At 54.5% G+C, this 21,738-nt stretch overlaps 2 protein-coding genes and 1 pseudogene across 2 annotated transcripts; all 3 read right to left on the bottom strand.

Annotated features, from left to right (window-relative positions):
• Window positions 1–2,732: 2,732 nt before the first annotated feature.
• LOC121113457 lies at window positions 2,733–7,825 on the bottom strand. The gene is made up of 8 exons (XM_040706126.1): window positions 7,759–7,825; window positions 6,518–6,877; window positions 6,055–6,311; window positions 5,766–5,851; window positions 4,809–4,891; window positions 4,333–4,435; window positions 3,416–4,025; window positions 2,733–2,867 (listed from the first exon to the last, which is right to left on the bottom strand). The coding sequence occupies exons 1-7, from the start codon at window positions 7,823–7,825 to the stop codon at window positions 3,470–3,472; spliced, it is 1,512 nt and encodes a 503-aa protein (XP_040562060.1). The 3' UTR covers window positions 2,733–2,867; window positions 3,416–3,469.
• A 4,131-nt stretch (window positions 7,826–11,956) lies between these two features.
• On the bottom strand, window positions 11,957–13,534 carry LOC121113456 (annotated as a pseudogene).
• LOC121113454 lies at window positions 13,501–17,941 on the bottom strand. Its single transcript, XM_040706123.1, has 9 exons — window positions 17,788–17,941; window positions 17,528–17,589; window positions 16,951–17,104; window positions 16,488–16,744; window positions 16,200–16,285; window positions 15,519–15,601; window positions 15,043–15,145; window positions 14,126–14,735; window positions 13,501–13,584 (listed from the first exon to the last, which is right to left on the bottom strand). Exons 1-8 carry the CDS (start codon window positions 17,912–17,914, stop codon window positions 14,180–14,182), a joined length of 1,428 nt encoding a protein of 475 aa, XP_040562057.1. The 5' UTR covers window positions 17,915–17,941; the 3' UTR covers window positions 13,501–13,584; window positions 14,126–14,179.
• Window positions 17,942–21,738: the final 3,797 nt, after the last annotated feature.

Genomic DNA, 21,738 nt, shown 5'->3' with positions numbered 1-21,738 from the left:
CCTGTGGGCACTGGGGACAAGTGGGTGAGAATTTCCCCAATAATCTTCAAGGACACACTGAACACTGATCCTCCAGTTTGTCCCTGGAGGCTGGGGATACAGTGTCTACGTGGGGACAGCAGGAGGGGGAATGCCCTGAAATGTTCCCACTAAGGAAGTCTGGACTGACCCCAAGAATGCCCCCAAGTCAATAGGGGACATTGTGGGGACACTCCAGGACAGCACCAGGGACGCTGGGGAAGTCCCATTTTGGGGGAAAAAATGGAGGTCACCACTGGGGCTGTGCTGGGTACGTGCTTAGGACATCTTGGGGCCTGGGGGACATCAGGAGCTACTGGGGACATCAGAGGACACTGGGAGCAGTGGGTGGTCAGGAGATGAGGAAGAAAAGTTAAAAAAAAAAAAAAAGAGAGAGAAACACCCTGGAAAAGGGGGCATCTCCCTCCTGGAAAATCAGAAAAGGGACAGAAGGCGGTGTGTTCCACACCACATGTTTGTAGCCAGTTGTGCTCTGCCCTGCAGGAGGTTCTTTCCCATGGAAGGGTTGGAGCTGGAGCTCCAGTCTGCAGGTCTCTGGGGGGCCACTGCAAACCCTGGGACCCCAACCCCTATGGGATGCCTGCATGTCCCCCCAAGGCCCCTCAACCTCCATGGGACCCCCTCAACCCCTCCAAAATCCCCTAAGGCCAATAAGATCTCCAACCTCAGTGCGACTACCCATATCCTCCCAAATCCAATAAGGCCCCCTGGAAAAAGACAGGACCCATGTGAACCCACAGACCCTCCCTGTCCTTATTAGGACTCCCTCCAATAAAACAGGAGTCCAATGAGCCCCACAACCCAATGGGAACCCCAACCACAATGGGAGTCCCCAATCCTCCCAAGCCCAATAAGACCCCCTCCAACAAATCATATAGGAGCCCTGTCCCGATGAGAGACCTCCAAACCTTCCCAGTAAGACCGCATCCCCCAAAAAATCAGGACCTCCAGGAGCCCCTAACCCCAATGGGATGCCCACATTATGCCCCTCTAATGGGGACCCAAATCCCTCCCTTGTTCTCCTGACGTTCCTTGGTGGTTTTGGTACACCCAGCGTCCCCCCAGTGTTCCCTCCATGGTGGTTCTGTGTCCCCATGTCCCTTTGGTCCCTGTCCAAGTGGCTCTGGGACCCCAACATCATCCTTAGTGTCCCCTCTCTTCCCTCCCCAGCAGCTCTGGGTTCCCAGTGCAGAAGTCATCACTGACAAATCACAGCTGTGTTTCTTCATCAGCAACTTCAGCTGAAAGTCCTAGAACTTTCTCACACATCAATTAGAAAGAAAAAAAAACAGGAAAATTAAACTGCAAGTCGATTGGCTGCTGAGGCAGCAATGACTTAAAAGGCAGAGACCTGTACAGCTTCCCCCAGGGAGGGGTGCCTGGCAAGGGATTAAATACCTGTCTCGCTCTGCAGGTCATCAGCTCGCTAACTCCCCATACTAGAAAGGAGTGGGGGACGGGGGACAAGTTGTTCTCCCCACACTCACAGTAAAAGACAGTAACTTTGGTTAAAATAAAATTCAGAAGTCCTCCATGTAGATAGAACTTTCTCTCTTTTAATAAGGGATTCATGACAAATGTGAAGAGCAGGAGAAGGGGAAAGGGAATGGCGACGTCATCCCCCCAAGGGAGAAGCCGGACAGTGCTGGACAGACAGGGGCTTCTGAGATGGTTGTGCATAAATAAAGAGCAACAGTCGGTTTCTCAGTTCTGCGCTCACGTACACGCACACAGGGTCTTGCATCCCACAGCTCGTCGGCTCGCAGGTTGAGTTCTTCTTGTGCACCGGCCGGCCTGGCTCTGCTGGCACTGTGCGGCAGCCAGGCTGTCCTCCAAGAAGCCCAGCAAGTTGCCAACGCTCCCCTCCTGCAAGGCAATTGCTCTCGCTGCCAGGCTTTCTTCCTGTGCCAAGCTGGCCAGTAGGACCACAGCCATCTCTCAGCACACTGGGCTCTCTCTGTCGTGAAGGAAACGCAGTACGGCACTGTACAGCTTCTCCAAGTGGCTGCCGGGGGTAGCTGTGAGAATAACATCCAATGAGTTTGCTGAGCGTTTCCCAAACCAGGCTCTGAGGGGAGAGGACTGCATTCAGCCCCATTCAGTGCTGGAAATGGGTCCTGGGCCTCTGCTGATGGACATACTGCCCCGTGAAGGAGTCTGTCCAGGATCAGCAAGCAGAGGCTTTCTGGGAAAGGAGACGGGTCCAGCTGGCCAGAAATGTTGGCCGGTGTCACCAGCGTGTTTCCACGCAGCATCTGCAGGCAGTCCCACCACCACTCCTCCACGCTGATGCTCAGCCCCTGGTCCCACTCAGGCTCCTCTCTCTCAGAGCTCAGGGCTGCCTGCTTGCGCTCTGGGTGCTCATAGTGTAAGAGCAGCAGTTTCCCCAGAATCAGCAGCAGCCCGGCGTGTTTGCACATCTCAGTGTCACCGCCCAGCACAAACGACAAACTCCTGATGATGTGGGAGACACAGGTGCAGCGCTTCACCAGAGAGTCCTGCCAGTCGCGGATGAGGCAGAGGGGTGTCTCGTCTGTGCCGCAAGGTTCGTCCTCCAGAATGCTTGAGGAGCTGTCAGATGGAGGAGCCTCCCCTTCCCTAGCATTTCGTTTGCTGTCAGCCGTGGAGCACTCCCTCTTGCTCTCAAAGTGGGTCTGGATGTGCTCAGTGGTATCTCTGCCACCAATCTGCCAGTGCCGGCTGCTGCTCTCCAACCCACAGAGTGCTCTTTGCCCTGGGTCTCCCACCTCATATTCCTTCAGGATTCCAAAGATCTCCATCAGGCAGTGCTGGAAATACTCCACTAGGACTTCCAGCAGGCCAGGCAGCTATGGGAGAGGAGAAAAACGGGAGGGGAAGGAAGGAAAGATGGATCAGTGACCATAAAATAACTTAGGCCACTACGAGCAACTGGAAAACCACTGCATGAAGGGCAGAGATGTTAAGGAGCTGTTTATTAATGGAATCTTTTCATTCCGGCAATAAGCTGTCTGCAAAAGAGAGCTTTCTGTCCTCTGAGAGCAGAAAAAAATGGGGAAACGGACCCTGATGCCAGGATCCAACCAGCTCGTACCTGTGTAAACGCACACACTCCTGGTTTTTATCTCCTCTCTGATTAATACTCAGAAAGGAGAGAGACAGTGCTAAGCAGAACAGCCTTTACAGTTCCGTGGAACAGTTTTTACAAGAGCCATGCAGGCACAAGGCAAATCATGGAGACAGGCTGCCCCTTCTAATGGCACTCAAGCACACTGACCCATGGGGAAAGACAGAGCTCGAGTCAAATGCTGTTGCACCAGGATAGGCGAGCAGCCTTCAGCCCTTCACAGCGCTCTGTTTTCTACAAAGAAGTGGCACCAAGATGGGAATGACTCACCTGTTCTGCAGCCTAAGGTGGAGCTCTGGCTCTGCTGGGCTCCCCGTGCCCTGATCAGTGTGGAGAGGACATCCCACGCCAGAGGAGCCCTTCTCCGTTCTGTGCTGGCTGACATGGCAATGACTTGGTTCTCCTGTGCATCAGCGGCACAAAACCAGAGGTTTTGCTGGTGTGCTCCTCAGGCAGGCTGGACTCAGAGTGAGATGTCAGCCAAGCTGTCTTGTGAGGCTTTTCCAGCACTGGCCTGGACATCTCACCCCTTAACTTGAGCAGTTTTTGTGACGTGGATCCCGGTGGATGCTGTCCAGACTTATTGTCATTGGGCTCCTGGAGAAGGCTGGTCTCAGAGCTCCGACACCATAGAGATGCTATTGGTGTTTGCACCGGGGATGGGGCTCCACTATGGCTCTGGAGGTTTGCTTGTGCCTTTTCTGGCACTCCTCCTTGAGTGGGGACTTTCACTGCTCTGTGTTCTTCTGTGTAACTCTTTGGTTCCACTGCCTTTGCAGGACCCATCTTCTTTGCTTTGCTTTTCGCAGTGGATTTTCCCTCTTTCTTTTTCCCGGGCTGCGTTCTGGTAGAAGACCCCTCTGGGGTTGCTGGCAGCTGACTGAAAGGACACAGTGGGAGGGGTGCATCTGAGTAGGTGATTACCTTTCCCGGAGACAGGGCCCTTGGCTGCCACACAGCCTTCCCCACGCACAGCTCTCGGGCTGTGCTGGGTCGGTGCTGAGGGCAGCAGAGTGGCCAGTCCTGTGAGACGGAGGGCTCCCGGCAGCTCCATCCCACCCCTCCATGTGCTGCATTCAGAGCTGCTGGGCAGCCCCGAATATTGACTGCGTGGGGCTGGAGAATGGGCTCTTGCCAGGTCAGTGAAACACCCCGTGCAGACCCCAGCGCCAAGCGCCCAGTCTCACCTGGACTTCTTGGTGGTGACACCTGATTTCTTCCTGGATCCCGGGTCTTGTAGAAAAGTAACACGGACGCAGCCGGGCAAGGGAGGCAATTCAGGGAATGTCCCTGGAAGTGGGGAGGAGAGATCGCGTCAGAGGAGATTCACTGCGACACTGCCGGCCCAGTGACATGCAGGGGTGCTCAGGCCTGTTCCCAAATGACCGGAGAGGGCCGCTCTGCTCCCCTCTCTTTCAGGGGCTCACTTCCTGAGGGAAGGACAGGGCCTAGGACCCCCCATCCTCCAGCTGTACCCAGGGAAGCGGGCACCGTGGGAACCACACTCCCTGCCTCCTAGATTTCATATTATTAGGAGCAGAGGCTGTGCCGAGCTGGCATGAATCTTTTCACAAGTCACCGCCTTTGGATGATTGTGGACTGGGGATTTTCCCATCACAGGTCGGTTGCGTGTGGTATGGATAGGAGCTGGCAGCTGCTTTACCTTTCTTGCCCTGGTCCGGAGGGACTTCTGAGGCCTCGCGGGGTTTCCTGGGAGGTGGTTTTGGTACGAACTCCTGTTGAAACCTGTACAAAAGGAGAAGACGCTGGTGTGACCCAGGGCTCCAGCAGCGCACTCTGCCCACCGTCGTGGCCTGTGCACAGGCAGATTTTCACATTGCATAAACGCCATTATGCTCCAGTGTCGACTGCATCCCAACACCAAGGACTGTCCTGGGAAATGGGGTCACCTAGCAGAGGAATCCAGGCCGTGATGGGATGGAAATGTCACCTAAATCCCGTTAGCTCTCCCATCTGATGTACCTCACACACATGTCTATGAGGAATATTTACTGGATGTGGATTGTTGAAGTGAGCCCTCGTGAGAGAAGGTGAAGCCTCCAGGGGGAACAGTGCTGGAGAATCTGTTCTGCGACGGTTCCCTAAGCAACGTGACCTGCGACCTTAGCTGTCAGTAAACACCAGGGGAGTCTGGTGAGAAACATAGAGTGTGGGGCAGGGTGGAATCTCGTGGCCAAATTCCATGATCATCCTTCCTGCAGGGATGGGGACTTGATGATACTATTAGAATGGATAAACCATCTTGCTCCTTAAGCCAGTGGTTTTCCTTTCAAAAAAGGAAAGGCTCTTTCACCCTTTTTTTGTCAAAAACATCTTTTCAGATAAACTTGGCAGGACAACACAGCGTTGGTTATGCCGAGTGCTTCCCTGAGAAACTTGGAAATCTCCATGGAATGATGCCGTGATTTAACGCAATTGTAGTCAACTGTATTAGTTGTGTTCTTGGTTCACCTCACGTGCTATTGATGGGACGGGAAGCTAACACCAGTTGCTGCCCTGTGTTCCCATGGCAGGATGCCCATGCTCACAAGGAATAAACACTACTGAACAAGAGCTGAGAGCTGCATCAAGGCGAGGCTACAGCCACCAACATACTCACTTGGGAAAGACGATGACCCGGCCGGAGAACGTCAGGGAGGCCAACACCGCCACCCGGGAAACCACCATGTCCCTCAACCAGGGGACCTGCAGGGGAGGAACAGGGAGGTTGCGGGACATCCTTGTCATGGCTGAAGCACTGGAGAGTGCTGGAGAAGCCCAAGGCAGTGAGAGCTGACAGCACCGTAGCTCTTGCCTGCCCAAGCAGCTGGCCAGATGCTGGTGCATCACACGCAGGCAGGGCGAGGCAGGCAGGGACAGCCCAGGCCATGGAGAAACCCAAACCTTACCTTGGAAAGAGCTATTTTTAGGTCCTCCTTCCCACAGATCCTCTCCAGGAAGTCGCGGTAGTATTTCATTTGAACTCGTGTTCCATCAATGAGGAGAACTCCTATGTCCTTCAGGACAAAGGCAATGTTCTCCCCCTTTGTCAGGCAGTGGGAGACGAGGGATGTGGTGCCGTATATGCAGGCCTCCCCTGTCTGCCAGGACACCGATGCGGCTGCGGCCACCTCAGCGCATTTGAGGGGCTCCACCTCCCTATGGCCTGGAAAATCACACAAGAGAGATGGAGTTGGTCATGCAGCGGCCCTTCTGCCCATGCTTCCCATGCGCTACTCACTGGGGTCACCGGCCAGGTTGAGCCCATACTTGGACAGGCTCCACAGAGGGGGCAGTTTGCTTTGGAGAACGGAGCTGATAGCCCCATTTGCCCTGTCCGTGCAGCCAGCAAAGGTTCAATCCTCCTCTTACCTGGCAGGTATTCTTTATCGTACACAAGGTTGTGTTTTTCCACAAGGTTCCTGGCCAGGCGAAACTCAGGCCACTGCACAATCACAGTCTCACCCTTAGCCTTGAACCATTTGCAGACGATGTCGAAGGAGCCGAGGGATGGAATGCGGACCCCCTGCGAGTGGAGGAGAAAGAAAGGACTGAAGGTTTTAAGGCTGGAAGAAGAGATGGAGGTTGCCCTGTCCAGGTTCTGCTGTGCCCTCTCCCACTGTTCAGGTGCACAGGCCAGGGTAGGGTGGTGAGCTTTGGGAAGGAGCTGCCCGGTCCTCTCCCTCCCCTTGCCCTCCAAACATGCGGTGAAGCAGTTTGGGCAGAGGCAGCCTCATGGAATCCAGTTCCTGGGAATAGCCCTGAGATACACCAGTGCCTAGCACCAGCCATGCTGCACTTGCGGGTGGCCCACTGGCATTTGATAGGGACTTCTGGGGGGAGATTCCTGCTTTCTAGAGAGGGGAAGAGCCATTGCATTCTGCAGCCCAGGGACAAGGGGACTTCTCACCCCTCCAAACAGACAAATGGGAAGCAGGTGCTGACCCACCTTGCGCAGCAGGAGATGCTGTTGCACGTAGATGGCCACCGCATCCCAGACAGCTACTCGCTCTGGAGGGCAAAGGAAAAGCAGGTCACACTCTGCATCTGCCACTTGTTGGTGCTGCTACTGCTGGTAGCGAGGTGGCAGATGGAAAACGCCATCTCTGAGCCCAGCCCCACACGGAGACAGCCCCGAGAGTGTCACAGCGCTGGCTGTCACCCGCTCGTTGCCCGCAGTGCTCCTGTGGTGGCTGTGGACATTTATACCTTTGGTGGTGACATTTGGCATTCTCAAAGCACACTGTGTTGCGAGGCCATCCTCCCAGAACCTTATCTTGGTCCGTCTCACGACAGCGGGTTGCTCCTTGTTTGCGACAGCCATGTGGGAGCTCATCCCTTCCTGACGCTTCCAGTCCTCTGCTGGCTGCTCTTCAGGATGCAGGACCCAGCAGCACGCAGCCCCTTTTATACTGCTCCTGGGCGGCCGCATCACAAACCAACCCATTGTGACACCATTGCCACACGGCCAGCGCTGGCTTGCCCATTATGACGCTGGCAGCAGCAAGCAGCAAGCTGCTGCCTGCCGTGACACGGTAGGAGCCCTTGGTGCTTGCTCCTTGGTGGCTGGCGCTCCCTAGACCTGGACCCCTTGTGTGCCAGCAGCACCGCACCAGAGGCGTTGCAGGTGGGCTTCTCTGGCAGGCTGGCCTCAGAACGCTCAGATGCTGAGCCCGACATCTTCGGAGGGCTTTCCCACACGCTCTCCCTGAACTCTCGGCCCTGAAGTTCACTAATTCTGTTGCTCTGGATCTGAGTGGCTGCAGCACTCACGTCTTCACTTTGGGCACTCGGGACAGGCTGGCCTCAGAGCTCGATGAAGACCATGGGGCAGGTTTTGCTGCCTTCACCTGGCCCAGATCCGGTGCTCGGCCTTTGGTTCCTCTTTGTCCCTGAGGTTGGCTGGATACTTTTAGGGCCCAAGACACCCCTGGAATTCCCATACTTTTCCTACATAAAGTGGCTGTTGGCAAGCCAGCCCGTACAATGGCAGCACAAGTGCCCTGCTGAGTTAGGCTCTGACTTGCTCTCTGTAATTCCCTGTTCCCTTATGGCCCTAGTTGGAGGGGCAGGTGGCCCCCGTTTCTCCCCAGCTGCACTCACATCCTCTCCTTTTCCCTTTCTCTTCCCCCTGAGGAAAGCTCCCTGAGATGGACAGCCTGGATGTTGCTCTGGGCAGCATGGTCCAGTGATTTGCAACCCTGCCTATGGCAGGGAGGTTGAAACTAGATGACATTTAAGGTCCTTTTCAACCCAGACCATTTTATGATTCTATGCATTTGCCCTGAATTTGGCTGAATCACCATCTGCGTCCTCACTCCTCGTCCTTCTGTAGCCAAGCTTTGTGAAATGATGCTTAGAGGCTGAACACGTGTCTAGCTCTGGACTCCCATGCCCTCCTCCAGTGGAAATATTTGGGATCCAAAACGATTTTTATAATGGGAAAGCTCTATAACTGGAAATGTATTTCTTATTTACTGTTGTTTCTCTTATTTATTGCTTTGTCTATGGAATTATTAAATGTTTTGCGCTCGCTCTGCCGTACCTCTGCCTGCAGTCATTTGTGCAGCGCGACACAGAGGATGTTTAAGGCGGCCTACCTGTGCTGCCCGTGCCTGCCCCGTGAATTGCTGTGGGGACTGACCCCAGGCAGGGCAGAGATGGATGGAGGGGGAATCACCCCAAGTCACTATGGCCAGAGGAGCCTCTGGGAGCAGCAGGAGGGGCAGTTCCCGTGGAGAGGGGAAGCAGGGACAGCTGGGCCTGCTTTGCAGACATACATGTAGACAGGGGGATAGATGCCTTGCATGCAGTTACTCTTCTGATGACATACTTTCCTGGTCCTGAGCGTTTGGTCTCAGGACAGGGACTCAGCCAAGCCCATATATCCAGAGCAGGATTTTCTGTCCATGGCATCTCACTGCCAGGATGGGCTCCATGCATTCATCTTGTTTTTCCACACAATTTTGGCCCAATGGGACACACTGCATTGCAGCACCAACCAGCCAGGAGAGAACAAGGCCATAAAATGCCGTTTTCCCAACTCACAGAGAGGACTCTAAGACGGTTTGGGGTTGGGACAGTTACCCTTATTTTTGTTTTTGGTGGTTATCATACTTGTACACAAATATTTGGATTCCTCCCACTGAGACATTACCCTGCTTGGCTTCTCTTGGAGACCAAATAAAATGTGGGCCAGAGCTGACTCTCTCGCAGTCTCTGCGTGCTGTCTCTGTATCTGCAGGCAAATAAGTGTCTGCCATGTGTCACCATGGAGGCAGCAGGCATGCAGCAGGGCACAGGGAAGGGAGGCTGGAGAGGGATTCCTGCCATCCTTGGGCATACCTGGACACACCTGGTGCCTTTGGAAGTGCGCCATTGTCATTCCAAGCATTTTGCACACCCACAGACTTCCACGGAGGGGGTTTAGCAACACTCATTCCTATCCGTCTTGGTCTGCTTCCCTCCCCGATGGGCACGGCCGGCACAGAGCTGCCCAGCAATGGCTGAATAGTTCAGAGGATGGATGGGGACTGATGGGAGCTGATGTGGGTATGACATTGCCCTGCAGAGGCAATCATGACCAGGAGCCCTATAGCCTTGCTGCTGTTGCTCAGCCTCTGTCGTGAGCACGTATCCTTCCGACAGTGTCCCACCCTGTGTGCTGGCCATGACACCAAAAACAACTCTTGAAACAAGCGGTGTGTTCTGAGGGACAGCTGGAGCACCACATTCTGGTTGTGACAATGGGCAGAATGAGATGTCCTGTGGGTGCTCTGCAGGCCGCAGCCTCAGTGAGCCCACAGGAGGAGGGATCAGGCAGGGGAGATCCAAACCCTGCAGATCACTCCGTGCCAATGGGGCTCTTGAGTAGCATGTCTCAGGGCAGAGATCCAGCCCAGCTTCCTGTTGCATGAACAAAAAGGAGAAATTTCCCAAGGAAACTGCCACCATCTCTGAAACTCATCCCAGCAGCAGCCTCTCACCTCGGTCTGCTGTGGGCTGATGGCTGCAGTGATACTGCTCCAAGCTCCAGCCGGGCTCCGTGCCTGCACTGGGGAACGAACAGCCTGACCTGGTCCCGCTACTGGCCCTGAGCCATCAGAGCCTGGAGCAGGGCTGTCTGCAAGCTGTGTGGGACATGGGGCTGGGCAGGTCTGGCTGGTGGGGGAGGCAGCAGCCCCTCCCCTGTCCAACTCCCATTCAGTTTTATAATTTTTTTCACATGATGTCATATGATATGGAATATCAATATATTGAAATTCTCTTCTTCTGTCTTCTCAATGGGCTGTATGCCATTTTGGAGGAGCTGAGGACTGGGGTGATGGTGGGTGATCACAGTAGATCTGTCTGGTAGTTGTTCTTGTGGCCATGAGGCTGGTGGACCCCCATTCCAGGCTTTTCCCCTGGTCAGGGGAAGCATGGCACACTGTGTAAACCCTGTCAGGTGCATGAAAGAGCTTCCACTCTGGGAGCTGTGATCTCATCTCATTGCAGACCAGCAGCTTTTCTCTTCTCCAACCTGTTGCCCTTCACCAAATCCCAGAGAGTGACGATGTGTTGTGGGGAGCATTGCCAGCCTGAGCAAGGCCCTTGTCCCCACTTCTCTGGTGGAGGTAAGCAGCCAGTTGGGCAGGCAATCTCTAACCCCCCACCTGTTGCCTTTTCCTGATGTCCCAGAATAGCATCATCCTCTGCTGGGTGGCCCTGTGGTTTGTGGAAATATCCGAGAGCCACCTGGCTACTGCCATCAACCACAAGTGTCACCAAATGTCTCACTATCACACCCGGCCTGGACCACTGCCACCAGCACTGCTGCTGCCACCAAGGCCAGAGAAGCCATCAGTGCTGCTTCCACCATCAGGGAGATGTTGGAGGAGGTGAGCAACCACCTCCAGATCCTGGTGGCTGCTGTCACCCACAAGCTGGAGGTGACCCAAGGTTTTCCTGCCAGTGCCCAAGCCTTGGGGAACACTGTGGTGGCCTCAGGGACAGTGCTGAAAGATGAGGGGAGGATCAAATGCTGGAGAGTCTGACCTGTCCCAAGACTGGGACACTGGGATGTCCCTGTGTCCCATCTGGGAAAGCCTGGTAGGACCTCCTTGTCTGGAGGACAATATGATGTCCCTGTCCCACCAGGGACAATGGGGAGCTGTGGGAACACAAGAGCCTGTGGGCACTGGGGACAAGTGGGTGAGAATTTCCCCAATAATCTTCAAGGACACACTGAACACTGATCCTCCAGTTTGTCCCTGGAGGCTGGGGATACAGTGTCTACGTGGGGACAGCAGGAGGGGGAATGCCCTGAAATGTTCCCGCTAAGGAAGTCTGGACTGACCCCAAGAATGCCCCCAAGTCAATAGGGGACGTTGTGGGGACACTCCAGGACAGCACCAGGGACGCTGGGGAAGTCCCATTTTGGGGGAAAAAATGGAGGTCACCACTGGGGCTGTGCTGGGTACGTGCTTAGGACATCTTGGGGCCTGGGGGACATCAGGAGCTACTGGGGACATCAGAGGACACTGGGAGCAGTGGGTGGTCAGGAGATGAGGAAGAAAAGTTTTTTGTTTTTTTTTAAAAAGAGAAACACCCTGGAAAAGGGGGCATCTCCCTCCTGGAAAATCAGGAAAGGGACAGAAGGCGGTGTGTTCCACACCACATGTTTGTAGCCAGTTGTGCTCTGCCCTGCAGGAGGTTCTTTCCCATGGAAGGGTTGGAGCTGGAGCTCCAGTCTGCAGGTCTGTGGGGGGCCACTGCAAACCCTGGGACCCCAACCCCTATGGGATCCCTGCAGGTCCCCCCTAGACCCCTCAAGGGATTAAATACCTGTCTCACTCTGCAGGTCATCAGCTCACTAACTCCCCATACTAGAAAGGAGTGGGGGACGGGGGACAAGTTGTTCTCCCCACACTCACAGTAAAAGACAGTAACTTTGGTTAAAATAAAATTCAGAAGTCCTCCATGTAGATAGAACTTTCTCTCTTTTAATAAGGGATTCATGACAAATGTGAAGAGCAGGAGAAGGGGAAAGGGAATGGCGACGTCATCCCCCCAAGGGAGAAGCCGGACAGTGCTGGACAGACAGGGGCTTCTGAGATGGTTGTGCATAAATAAAGAGCAACAGTCGGTTTCTCAGTTCTGCGCTCACGTACACGCACACAGGGTCTTGCATCCCACAGCTGTCAGGGCCGGTCAATGAAAAATAGCACATCACAAATAACTTGTGAGATCGAGGAGTCCACTGCAGGCGACACAGAGATGTCCAACAGCTGCGACTCATGCAATGTGAGCTGCGAGTGGTTCTCGTCCGCCTTGGCCAGGGCGAGCAGCGCCCAAGCAGCTCGGCGCATCATTTCCATGCTCGTCGGCTCGCAGGTTGAGTTCTTCTTGTGCACCGGCCGGCCTGGCTCTGCTGGCACTGTGCAGCAGCCAGGCTGTCCTCCAAGAAGCCCAGCAAGTTGCCAACGCTCCCCTCCTGCAAGGCAATCGCTCTCGCTGCCAGGCTGTCCCCCTGTGCCAAGCTGGCCAGTAGGACCACAGCCATCTCTCAGCACACTGGGCTCTCTCTGTCGTGAAGGAAACGCAGTACGGCACTGTACAGCTTCTCCAAGTGGCTGCCGGGGGTAGCTGTGAGAATAACATCCAATGAGTTTGCTGAGCGTTTCCCAAACCAGGCTCTGAGGGGAGAGGACTGCATTCAGCCCCGTTCAGTGCTGGAAATGGGTCCTGGGCCTCTGCTGATGGACATACTGCCCCGTGAAGGAGTCTGTCCAGGATCAGCAAGCAGAGGCTTTCTGGGAAAGGAGACGGGTCCAGCTGGCCAGAAATGTTGGCCGGTGTCACCAGCGTGTTTCCACGCAGCATCTGCAGGCAGTCCCACCACCACTCCTCCACGCTGATGCTCAGCCCCTGGTCCCACTCAGGCTCCTCTCTCTCAGAGCTCAGGGCTGCCTGCTTGCGCTCTGGGTGCTCATAGTGTAAGAGCAGCAGTTTCCCCAGAATCAGCAGCAGCCCGGCGTGTTTGCACATCTCAGTGTCACCGCCCAGCACAAACGACAAACTCCTGATGATGTGGGAGACACAGGTGCAGCGCTTCACCAGAGAGTCCTGCCAGTCGCGGATGAGGCAGAGGGGTGTCTCGTCTGTGCCGCAAGGTTCGTCCTCCAGAATGCTTGAGGAGCTGTCAGATGGAGGAGCCTCCCCTTCCCTAGCATTTCGTTTGCTGTCAGCCGTGGAGCACTCCCTCTTGCTCTCAAAGTGGGTCTGGATGTGCTCAGTGGTATCTCTGCCACCAATCTGCCAGTGCCGGCTGCTGCTCTCCAACCCACAGAGTGCTCTTTGCCCTGGGTCTTCCACCTCATATTCCTTCAGGATTCCAAAGATCTCCATCAGGCAGTGCTGGAAATACTCCACTAGGACTTCCAGCAGGCCAGGCAGCTCTGGGAGAGGAGAAAAACGGGAAGGAAGGGAAGATGGATCAGTGACCATAAAATAACTTAGGCCACTACAAGCAACTGGAGAACCACTGCATAAAGGGCCGGGATCTTAAGGAGCTGTTTATTAATGGACTCTTTTCATTCTGGCAATAAGCTGTCTGCAAAAGAGAGCTTTCTGTCCTCTGAGAGCAGAAAAAAATGGGGAAAGGGACCCTGATGCCAGGATCCAACCAGCTCGTACCTGTGTAAACGCACACACTCCTGCTTTTTATCTCCTCTCTGATTAATACTCAGAAAGGAGAGAGACAGTGCTAAGCAGAACAGCCTTTACAGTTCCGTGGAACAGTTTTTACAAGAGCCATGCAGGCACAAGGCAAATCATGGAGACAGGCTGCCCCTTCTAATGGCACTCAAGCACACTGACCCATGGGGAAAGACAGAGCTCGAGTCAAATGCTGTTGCACCAGGATAGGCGAGCAGCCTTCAGCCCTTCACAGCGCTCTGTTTTCTACAAAGAAGTGGCACCAAGATGGGAATGACTCACCTGTTCTGCAGCCTAAGGTGGAGCTCTGGCTCTGCTGGGCTCCCCGTGCCCTGATCAGTGTGGAGAGGACATCCCACGCCAGAGGAGCCCTTCTCCGTTCTGTGCTGGCTGACATGGCAATGACTTGGTTCTCCTGTGCATCAGCGGCACAAAACCAGAGGTTTTGCTGGTGTGCTCCTCAGGCAGGCTGGACTCAGAGTGAGATGTCAGCCAAGCTGTCTTGTGAGGCTTTTCCAGCACTGGCCTGGACATCTCACCCCTTAACTTGAGCAGTTTTTGTGACGTGGATCCCGGTGGATGCTGTCCAGACTTATTGTCATTGGGCTCCTGGAGAAGGCTGGTCTCAGAGCTCCGACACCATAGAGATGCTATTGGTGTTTGCACCGGGGATGGGGCTCCACTATGGCTCTGGAGGTTTGCTTGTGCCTTTTCTGGCACTCCTCCTTGAGTGGGGACTTTCACTGCTCTGTGTTCTTCTGTGTAACTCTTTGGTTCCACTGCCTTTGCAGGACCCATCTTCTTTGCTTTGCTTTTCGCAGTGGATTTTCCCTCTTTCTTTTTCCCGGGCTGCGTTCTGGTAGAAGACCCCTCTGGGGTTGCTGGCAGCTGACTGAAAGGACACAGTGGGAGGGGTGCATCTGAGTAGGTGATTACCTTTCCCGGAGACAGGGCCCTTGGCTGCCACACAGCCTTCCCCACGCACAGCTCTCGGGCTGTGCTGGGTCGGTGCTGAGGGCAGCAGAGTGGCCAGTCCTGTGAGACGGAGGGCTCCCGGCAGCTCCATCCCACCCCTCCATGTGCTGCATTCAGAGCTGCTGGGCAGCCCCGAATATTGACTGCGTGGGGCTGGAGAATGGGCTCTTGCCAGGTCAGTGAAACACCCCGTGCAGACCCCAGCGCCAAGCGCCCAGTCTCACCTGGACTTCTTGGTGGTGACACCTGATTTCTTCCTGGATCCCGGGTCTTGTAGAAAAGTAACACGGACGCAGCCGGGCAAGGGAGGCAATTCAGGGAATGTCCCTGGAAGTGGGGAGGAGAGATCGCGTCAGAGGAGATTCACTGCGACACTGCCGGCCCAGTGACATGCAGGGGTGCTCAGGCCTGTTCCCAAATGACCGGAGAGGGCCGCTCTGCTCCCCTCTCTTTCAGGGGCTCACTTCCTGAGGGAAGGACAGGGCCTAGGACCCCCCATCCTCCAGCTGTACCCAGGGAAGCGGGCACCGTGGGAACCTCACTCCCTGCCTCCTCGATTTCATATTATGAGGAGAAGAGGCTGTGCCGAGCTGGCATGAATCTTTTCACAAGTCACCGCCTTTGGATGATTGTGGACTGGGGATTTTCCCATCACAGGTCGGTTGCGTGTGGTATGGATAGGAGCTGGCAGCTGCTTTACCTTTCTTGCCCTGGTCCGGAGGGACTTCTGAGGCCTCGCGGGGTTTCCTGGGAGGTGGTTTTGGTACGAACTCCTGTTGAAACCTGTACAAAAGGAGAAGACGCTGGTGTGACCCAGGGCTCCAGCAGCGCACTCTGCCCACCGTCGTGGCCTGTGCACAGGCAGATTTTCACATTGCATAAACGCCATTATGCTCCAGTGTCGACTGCATCCCAACACCAAGGACTGTCCTGGGAAATGGGGTCACCTAGCAGAGGAATCCAGGCCGTGATGGGATGGAAATGTCACCTAAATCCCGTTAGCTCTCCCATCTGATGTACCTCACACACATGTCTATGTGGAATATTTACTGGATGTGGATTGTTGAAGTGAGCCCTCGTGAGAGAAGGTGAAGCCTCCAGGGGGAACAGTGCTGGAGAATCTGTTCTGTGACGGTTCCCTAAGCAACGTGACCTGCGACCTTAGCTGTCAGTAAACACCAGGGGAGTCTGGTGAGAAACATAGAGTGTGGGGCAGGGTGGAATCTCGTGGCCAAATTCCATGATCATCCTTGCTGCAGGAAGGATGCTCATGCTGCCCTGTGTTCCCATGGCAGGATGCCCATGCTCACAAGGAATAAACACTACTGAACAAGAGCTGAGAGCTGCATCAAGGCGAGGCTACAGCCACCAACATACTCACTTGGGAAAGACGATGACCCGGCCGGAGAACGTCAGGGAGGCCAACACCGCCACCCGGGAAACCACCATGTCCCTCAACCAGGGGACCTGCAGGGGAGGAACAGGGAGGTTGCGGGACATCCTTGTCATGGCTGAAGCACTGGAGAGTGCTGGAGAAGCCCAAGGCAGTGAGAGCTGACAGCACCGCAGCTCTTGCCTGCCCAAGCAGCTGGCCAGATGCTGGTGCATCACACGCAGGCAGGGCGAGGGCTGTGGGACTGCCCAGGCCATGGAGAAACCCAAACCTTACCTTGGAAAGAGCTATTTTTAGGTCCTCCTTCCCACAGATCCTCTCCAGGAAGTCACGGTAGTATTTCATTTGAACTCGTGTTCCATCAATGAGGAGAACTCCTATGTCCTTCAGGACAAAGGCAATGTTCTCCCCCTTCGTCAGGCAGTGGGAGACGAGGGATGTGGTGCCGTATATGCAGGCCTCCCCTGTCTGCCAGGACACCGATGCGGCTGCGGCCACCTCAGCGCATTTGAGGGGCTCCACCTCCCTATGGCCTGGAAAATCACACAAGAGAGATGGAGTTGGTCATGCAGCGGCCCTTCTGCCCATGCTTCCCATGCGCTACTCGCTGGGGTCACCGGCCAGGTTGAGCCCATACTTGGACAGGCTCCACAGAGGGGGCAGTTTGCTTTGGAGAACGGAGCTGATAGCCCCATTTGCCCTGTCCGTGCAGCCAGCAAAGGTTCAATCCTCCTCTTACCTGGCAGGTATTCTTTATCGTACACAAGGTTGTGTTTTTCCACAAGGTTCCTGGCCAGGCGAAACTCAGGCCACTGCACAATCACAGTCTCACCCTTAGCCTTGAACCATTTGCAGACGATGTCGAAGGAGCCGAGGGATGGAATTCGGACCCCCTGCGAGTGGAGGAGAAAGAAAGGACTGAAGGTTTTAAGGCTGGAAGAAGAGATGGAGGTTGCCCTGTCCAGGTTCTGCTGTGCCCTCTCCCACTGTTCAGGTGCACAGGCCAGGGTAGGGTGGTGAGCTTTGGGAAGGAACTGCCCGGTCCTCTCCCTCCCCTTGCCCTCCAAACATGCGGTGAAGCAGTTTGGGCAGAGGCAGCCTCATGGAATCCAGTATATGGGAATAGCCCTGAGATACACCAGTGCCTAGCACCAGCCATGCTGCACTTGCGGGTGGCCCACTGGCATTTGATAGGGACTTCTGGGGGGATGTTCCTGCTTTCTAGAGAGGGGAAGAGCCATTGCATTCTGCAGCCCAGGGACAAGGGGACTTCTCACCCGTCCAAACAGACAAATGGGAAGCAGGTGCTGACCCACCTTGCGCAGCAGGAGATGCTGTTGCACGTAGATGGCCACCGCATCCCAGACAGCTACTCGCTCTGGAGGGCAAAGGAAAAGCAGGTCACGCTCTGCATCTGCCACTTGTTGGTGCTGCTACTGCTGGTAGCGAGGTGGCAGATGAAAAACGCCATCTCTGAGCCCAGCCCCACACGGAGACAGCCCCGAGACTGTCACAGCGCTGGCTGTCACCCGCTCGTTGCCAGCAGTGCTCCTGTGGTGGCTGTGGACATTTATACCTTTGGTGGTGACATTTGGCATTCTCAAAGCATAGTGCGTTGAGGGGCCATCCTCCCAGAACCTTATCTTGGTCCGTCTCACGACAGCGGGTTGCTCCTTGTTGGCGACAGCCATGTGGGAGCTCATCCCTTCCAGACGCTTCCAGTCCTCTGCTGGATGCTCTTCAGGATGCAGGACCCAGCAGCACGCAGCCCCTTTTATACTGCTCCTGGGCGGCCGCATCACAAACCAACCCATTGTGACACCATTGCCACACGGGCAGCGCTGGCTTGCCCATTATGACGCTGGCAGCAGCAAGCAGCAAGCTGCTGCCTGCCGTGACACGGTAGGAGCCCTTGGTGCTTGCTCCTTGGTGGCTGGCGCTCCCTAGACCTGGACCCCTTGTGTGCCAGCGGCACCGCACCAGAGGCGTTGCAGGTGGGCTTCTCTGGCAGGCTGGCCTCAGAACGCTCAGATGCTGAGCCCGACATCTTCGGAGGGCTTTCCCACACGCTCTCCCTGAACTCTCGGCCCTGAAGTTCACTAATTCTGTTGCTCTGGATCTGAGTGGCTGCAGCACTCACGTCTTCACTTTGGGCACTCAGGACAGGCTGGCCTCAGAGCTCGATGAAGACCATGGGGCAGGTTTTGCTGCCTTCACCTGGCCCAGATCCGGTGCTCGGCCTTTGGTTCCTCTTTGTCCCTGAGGTTGGCTGGATACTTTTAGGGCCCAAGACACCCCTGGAGTTCCCATACTTTTCCTACATAAAGTGGCTGTTGGCAAGCCAGCCCGTACAATGGCAGCACAAGTGCCCTGCTGAGTTAGGCTCTGACTTGCTCTCTGTAATTCCCTGTTCCCTTATGGCCCTAGTTGGAGGGGCAGGTGGCCCCCGTTTCTCCCCAGCTGCACTCACATCCTCTCCTTTTCCCTTTCTCTTCCCCCTGAGGAAAGGTCCCTGAGATGGACAGCCTGGATGTTGCTCTGGGCAGCATGGTCCAGTGATTTGCAACCCTGCCTGTGGCAGGGAGGTTGAAACTAGATGACATTTAAGGTCCTTTTCAACCCAGGCCATTTTATGATTCTATGCATTTGCCCTGAATTTGGCTGAATCACCATCTGCGTCCTCACTCCTCGTCCTTCTGTAGCCAAGCGTTGTGAAATGATGCTTAGAAGCTGAACACGTGTCTGGCTCTGGACTCCCATGCCCTCCTCCAGTGGAAATATTTGGGATCCAAAACGATTTTCTAATGGGAAAGCTCTACAACTGGAAATGTATTTCTTATTTACTGTTGTTTCTCTTATTTATTGCTTTGTCTATGGAATTATTAAATGTTTTGCGCTCGCTCTGCCGTACCTCTGCCTGCAGTCATTTGTGCAGCGCGACACAGAGGATGTTTAAGGCGGCCTACCTGTGCTGCCCGTGCCTGCCCCGTGAATTGCTGTGGGGACTGACCCCAGGCAGGGCAGAGATGGATGGAGGGGGAATCACCCCAAGTCACTATGGCCAGAGGAGACTCTGGGAGCAGCAGGAGGGGCAGTTCCCGTGGAGAGGGGAAGCAGGGACAGCTGGGCCTGCTTTGCAGACATACAGGTAGACAGGGGGATAGATGCCTTGCATGCAGTTACTCTTCTGATGACATACTTTCCTGGTCCTGAGCGTTTGGTCTCAGGACAGGGACTCAGCCAAGCCCATATATCCAGAGCAGGATTTTCTGTCCATGGCATCTCATTGCCAGGATGGGCTCCATGCATTCATATTGTTTTCCCACACAATTTTGGCCCAATGGGACACACTGCATTGCAGCACCAACCAGCCTGGAGAGAACAAGGCCATAAAATGCCGTTTTCCCAACTCACAGAGAGGACTCTAAGACGGTTTGGGGTTGGGACAGTTACCCTGAGAACTTCTGGATTTCACCTGTCATCCAGCAGGAGATAGGACCAGAAATATAAAGGAGAATCTGAAGAAAATTGGTGTGGCACAAAGGCAATGGGGTAGAGTCTCTGTGGAAAAAAAATCAGAAGGAATGTCTAAAGGGGCCTGAAGCAAGCAGAGCACTTCAAGAAGCCACTGGGAAACCATCTGGGAGAGGGGGAGAGGAATTCCCTAGACTGTAGCACAGGTCAAAAGCAGCATGAAGACCCAAGGAGCAAGGAAGTCTGCCAGGAGAAAAGTCAGAATCTGTGTGGGATTCTGAGTGTGGGAAAAGCTTTAAAAGGTATTCCAACCTTGTTAACCACTATTGCGTCCACACAGGAGAGAGACCATATAAGTGCTCTGAGTGTGGGAAGGGCTTTATAAACAGATCTAAACTCAGCTCCCACAAGCACATCCACAGAGGAGAAAGACCATAAAAGTGCCTTGAGTTTGTGAGAACCTTCATAAGCTCCTGCCTCATGGCCTACCTGCACATCCACACAGGAGACAGGGCCTGCAGCACCCCAAGTGTGGGAAGAGCTTCAACCAGAGCCCCAGCCTGGTCACCACCTGTGGCTTTGCACAGTGATGAACCTTACAAATCCCTTAAGCAGAGGAGCTCAGGGGCCAAAGTAAATCAGGTTCCCCCTTTCTCGCATGGGAATTACCCACACGGCTTTCTTTAGACTGGAGACATGGTGTTGATTGTACATGCAAAGGAGACTGTAGAGCAGGTTATGGCAAAGCCACTGGGCACCCATGGGATGTTACCAAGTGGGTCATCTCTGCCAAGTGGCACAACTCGGCCATACATGTGTGCAGGGAGGTGCCCAGGGAAGTCACCTCTTCTCAACCCCAGAGAAACCTATCTGCTGTGGGGCAGCGGGTGAGGACCCAAAGGAAACCTCAGCTGGACTGAGAAGTCACCATGGAGGAAGAAAACATGTCTGCAAGCAGTGTGGGGAGAGCTTCAGCTGCATCTCCACAGTCAGTAGACCCCAGTGAAACAAGACAAGGGAAAGCCTCTTTGAGTGCCTTGACTTCAGGAAAAGGTACACCCAGGGCTGGGAGCTCACTGCACACCAGTGGATCCATGTTCAAAACACTGTGAATGTGCAGCCTGTAGGAAGAGCTTCAGGCACTGCTTGAGCTTTGTGAAGTGCCAGAATATCTGCACTGGGGAGAAGCCGTGCACATGGGTGTACCAATGAGTCCACATGGCAAGAAGCCTTACGAATGCCTCGAGTGTGAGAAGGGCTTTGTGCAGAGCACAGAGCTCCTCACTTGCAGGAGACAGCACTCGTGGAAGAAGTGCTGCAAATGTCCTGAGTGTGGGAAGAGCTTCAAGCACAGCTCCAACCTGGTCAACTACCAGAGGATCCACTCAGGGCAGAGACCTTAGAATTGCCTGCAATGCAGGAAGAGCTTCATCCTGAGCTTGAACCTCATTAAACATTCCCTAATCCACATGAGAGGAAGGCCCTACAAGCATCTTGCCTGCAGGAAGAGTTTCTTCCAGGGCTGGCATCTCATTTCTCATGGGAAAACATCCACTGGAGAGACCTTGAGGATTCTGGAGACCCCACAGATGGGGGAGACCCAGATGCTTCTCACCACACAGGAAGAGTTTGCAAAGGAGATGTCATCACTGGCATCCTCTGGATAGGGGACTTCCTAACCCAGGAGCTTCAGATGGTCTTTCATTGCTAACAGAAAAAATTCTCACACCGTGCACAGTTTTCTCTTCTGTTCTTCCTGCAAGCAGCCTTTTGAACCTGTTTCCTAAAGAAAAGCAGCTGTGTAGGGGTGTTCTGTGTGTCTGTGTTCCCCTCCATAATTTCTGAGTCCACTGATGAATCAGACACAAGGGTCAGGAGAGCAGTAATGTGACCCTTGGAGGTTTACTGAAAATTGCATTCAAGCAGAAGAGAAAAGCCTGCCAGCAAGCTTTCACTGAATAACCAGCCAATCCATTCAGCCTTGTATCGGACCTCAGGGAAGTCACGTGGAAGAGACCAGTCTTTGAAATTAAGCTTCATTTGCTCTGCTCCT

Source organism: Gallus gallus, chromosome 9 (assembly GCF_016699485.2).
Source record: "Gallus gallus isolate bGalGal1 chromosome 9, bGalGal1.mat.broiler.GRCg7b, whole genome shotgun sequence".
In the NCBI taxonomy this organism is placed as follows: Eukaryota; Metazoa; Chordata; class Aves; order Galliformes; family Phasianidae; genus Gallus; species Gallus gallus.
The sequence above is the reverse complement of the archived record's forward strand: the minus strand, read 5'-3'. Positions and strand labels throughout refer to the sequence as shown.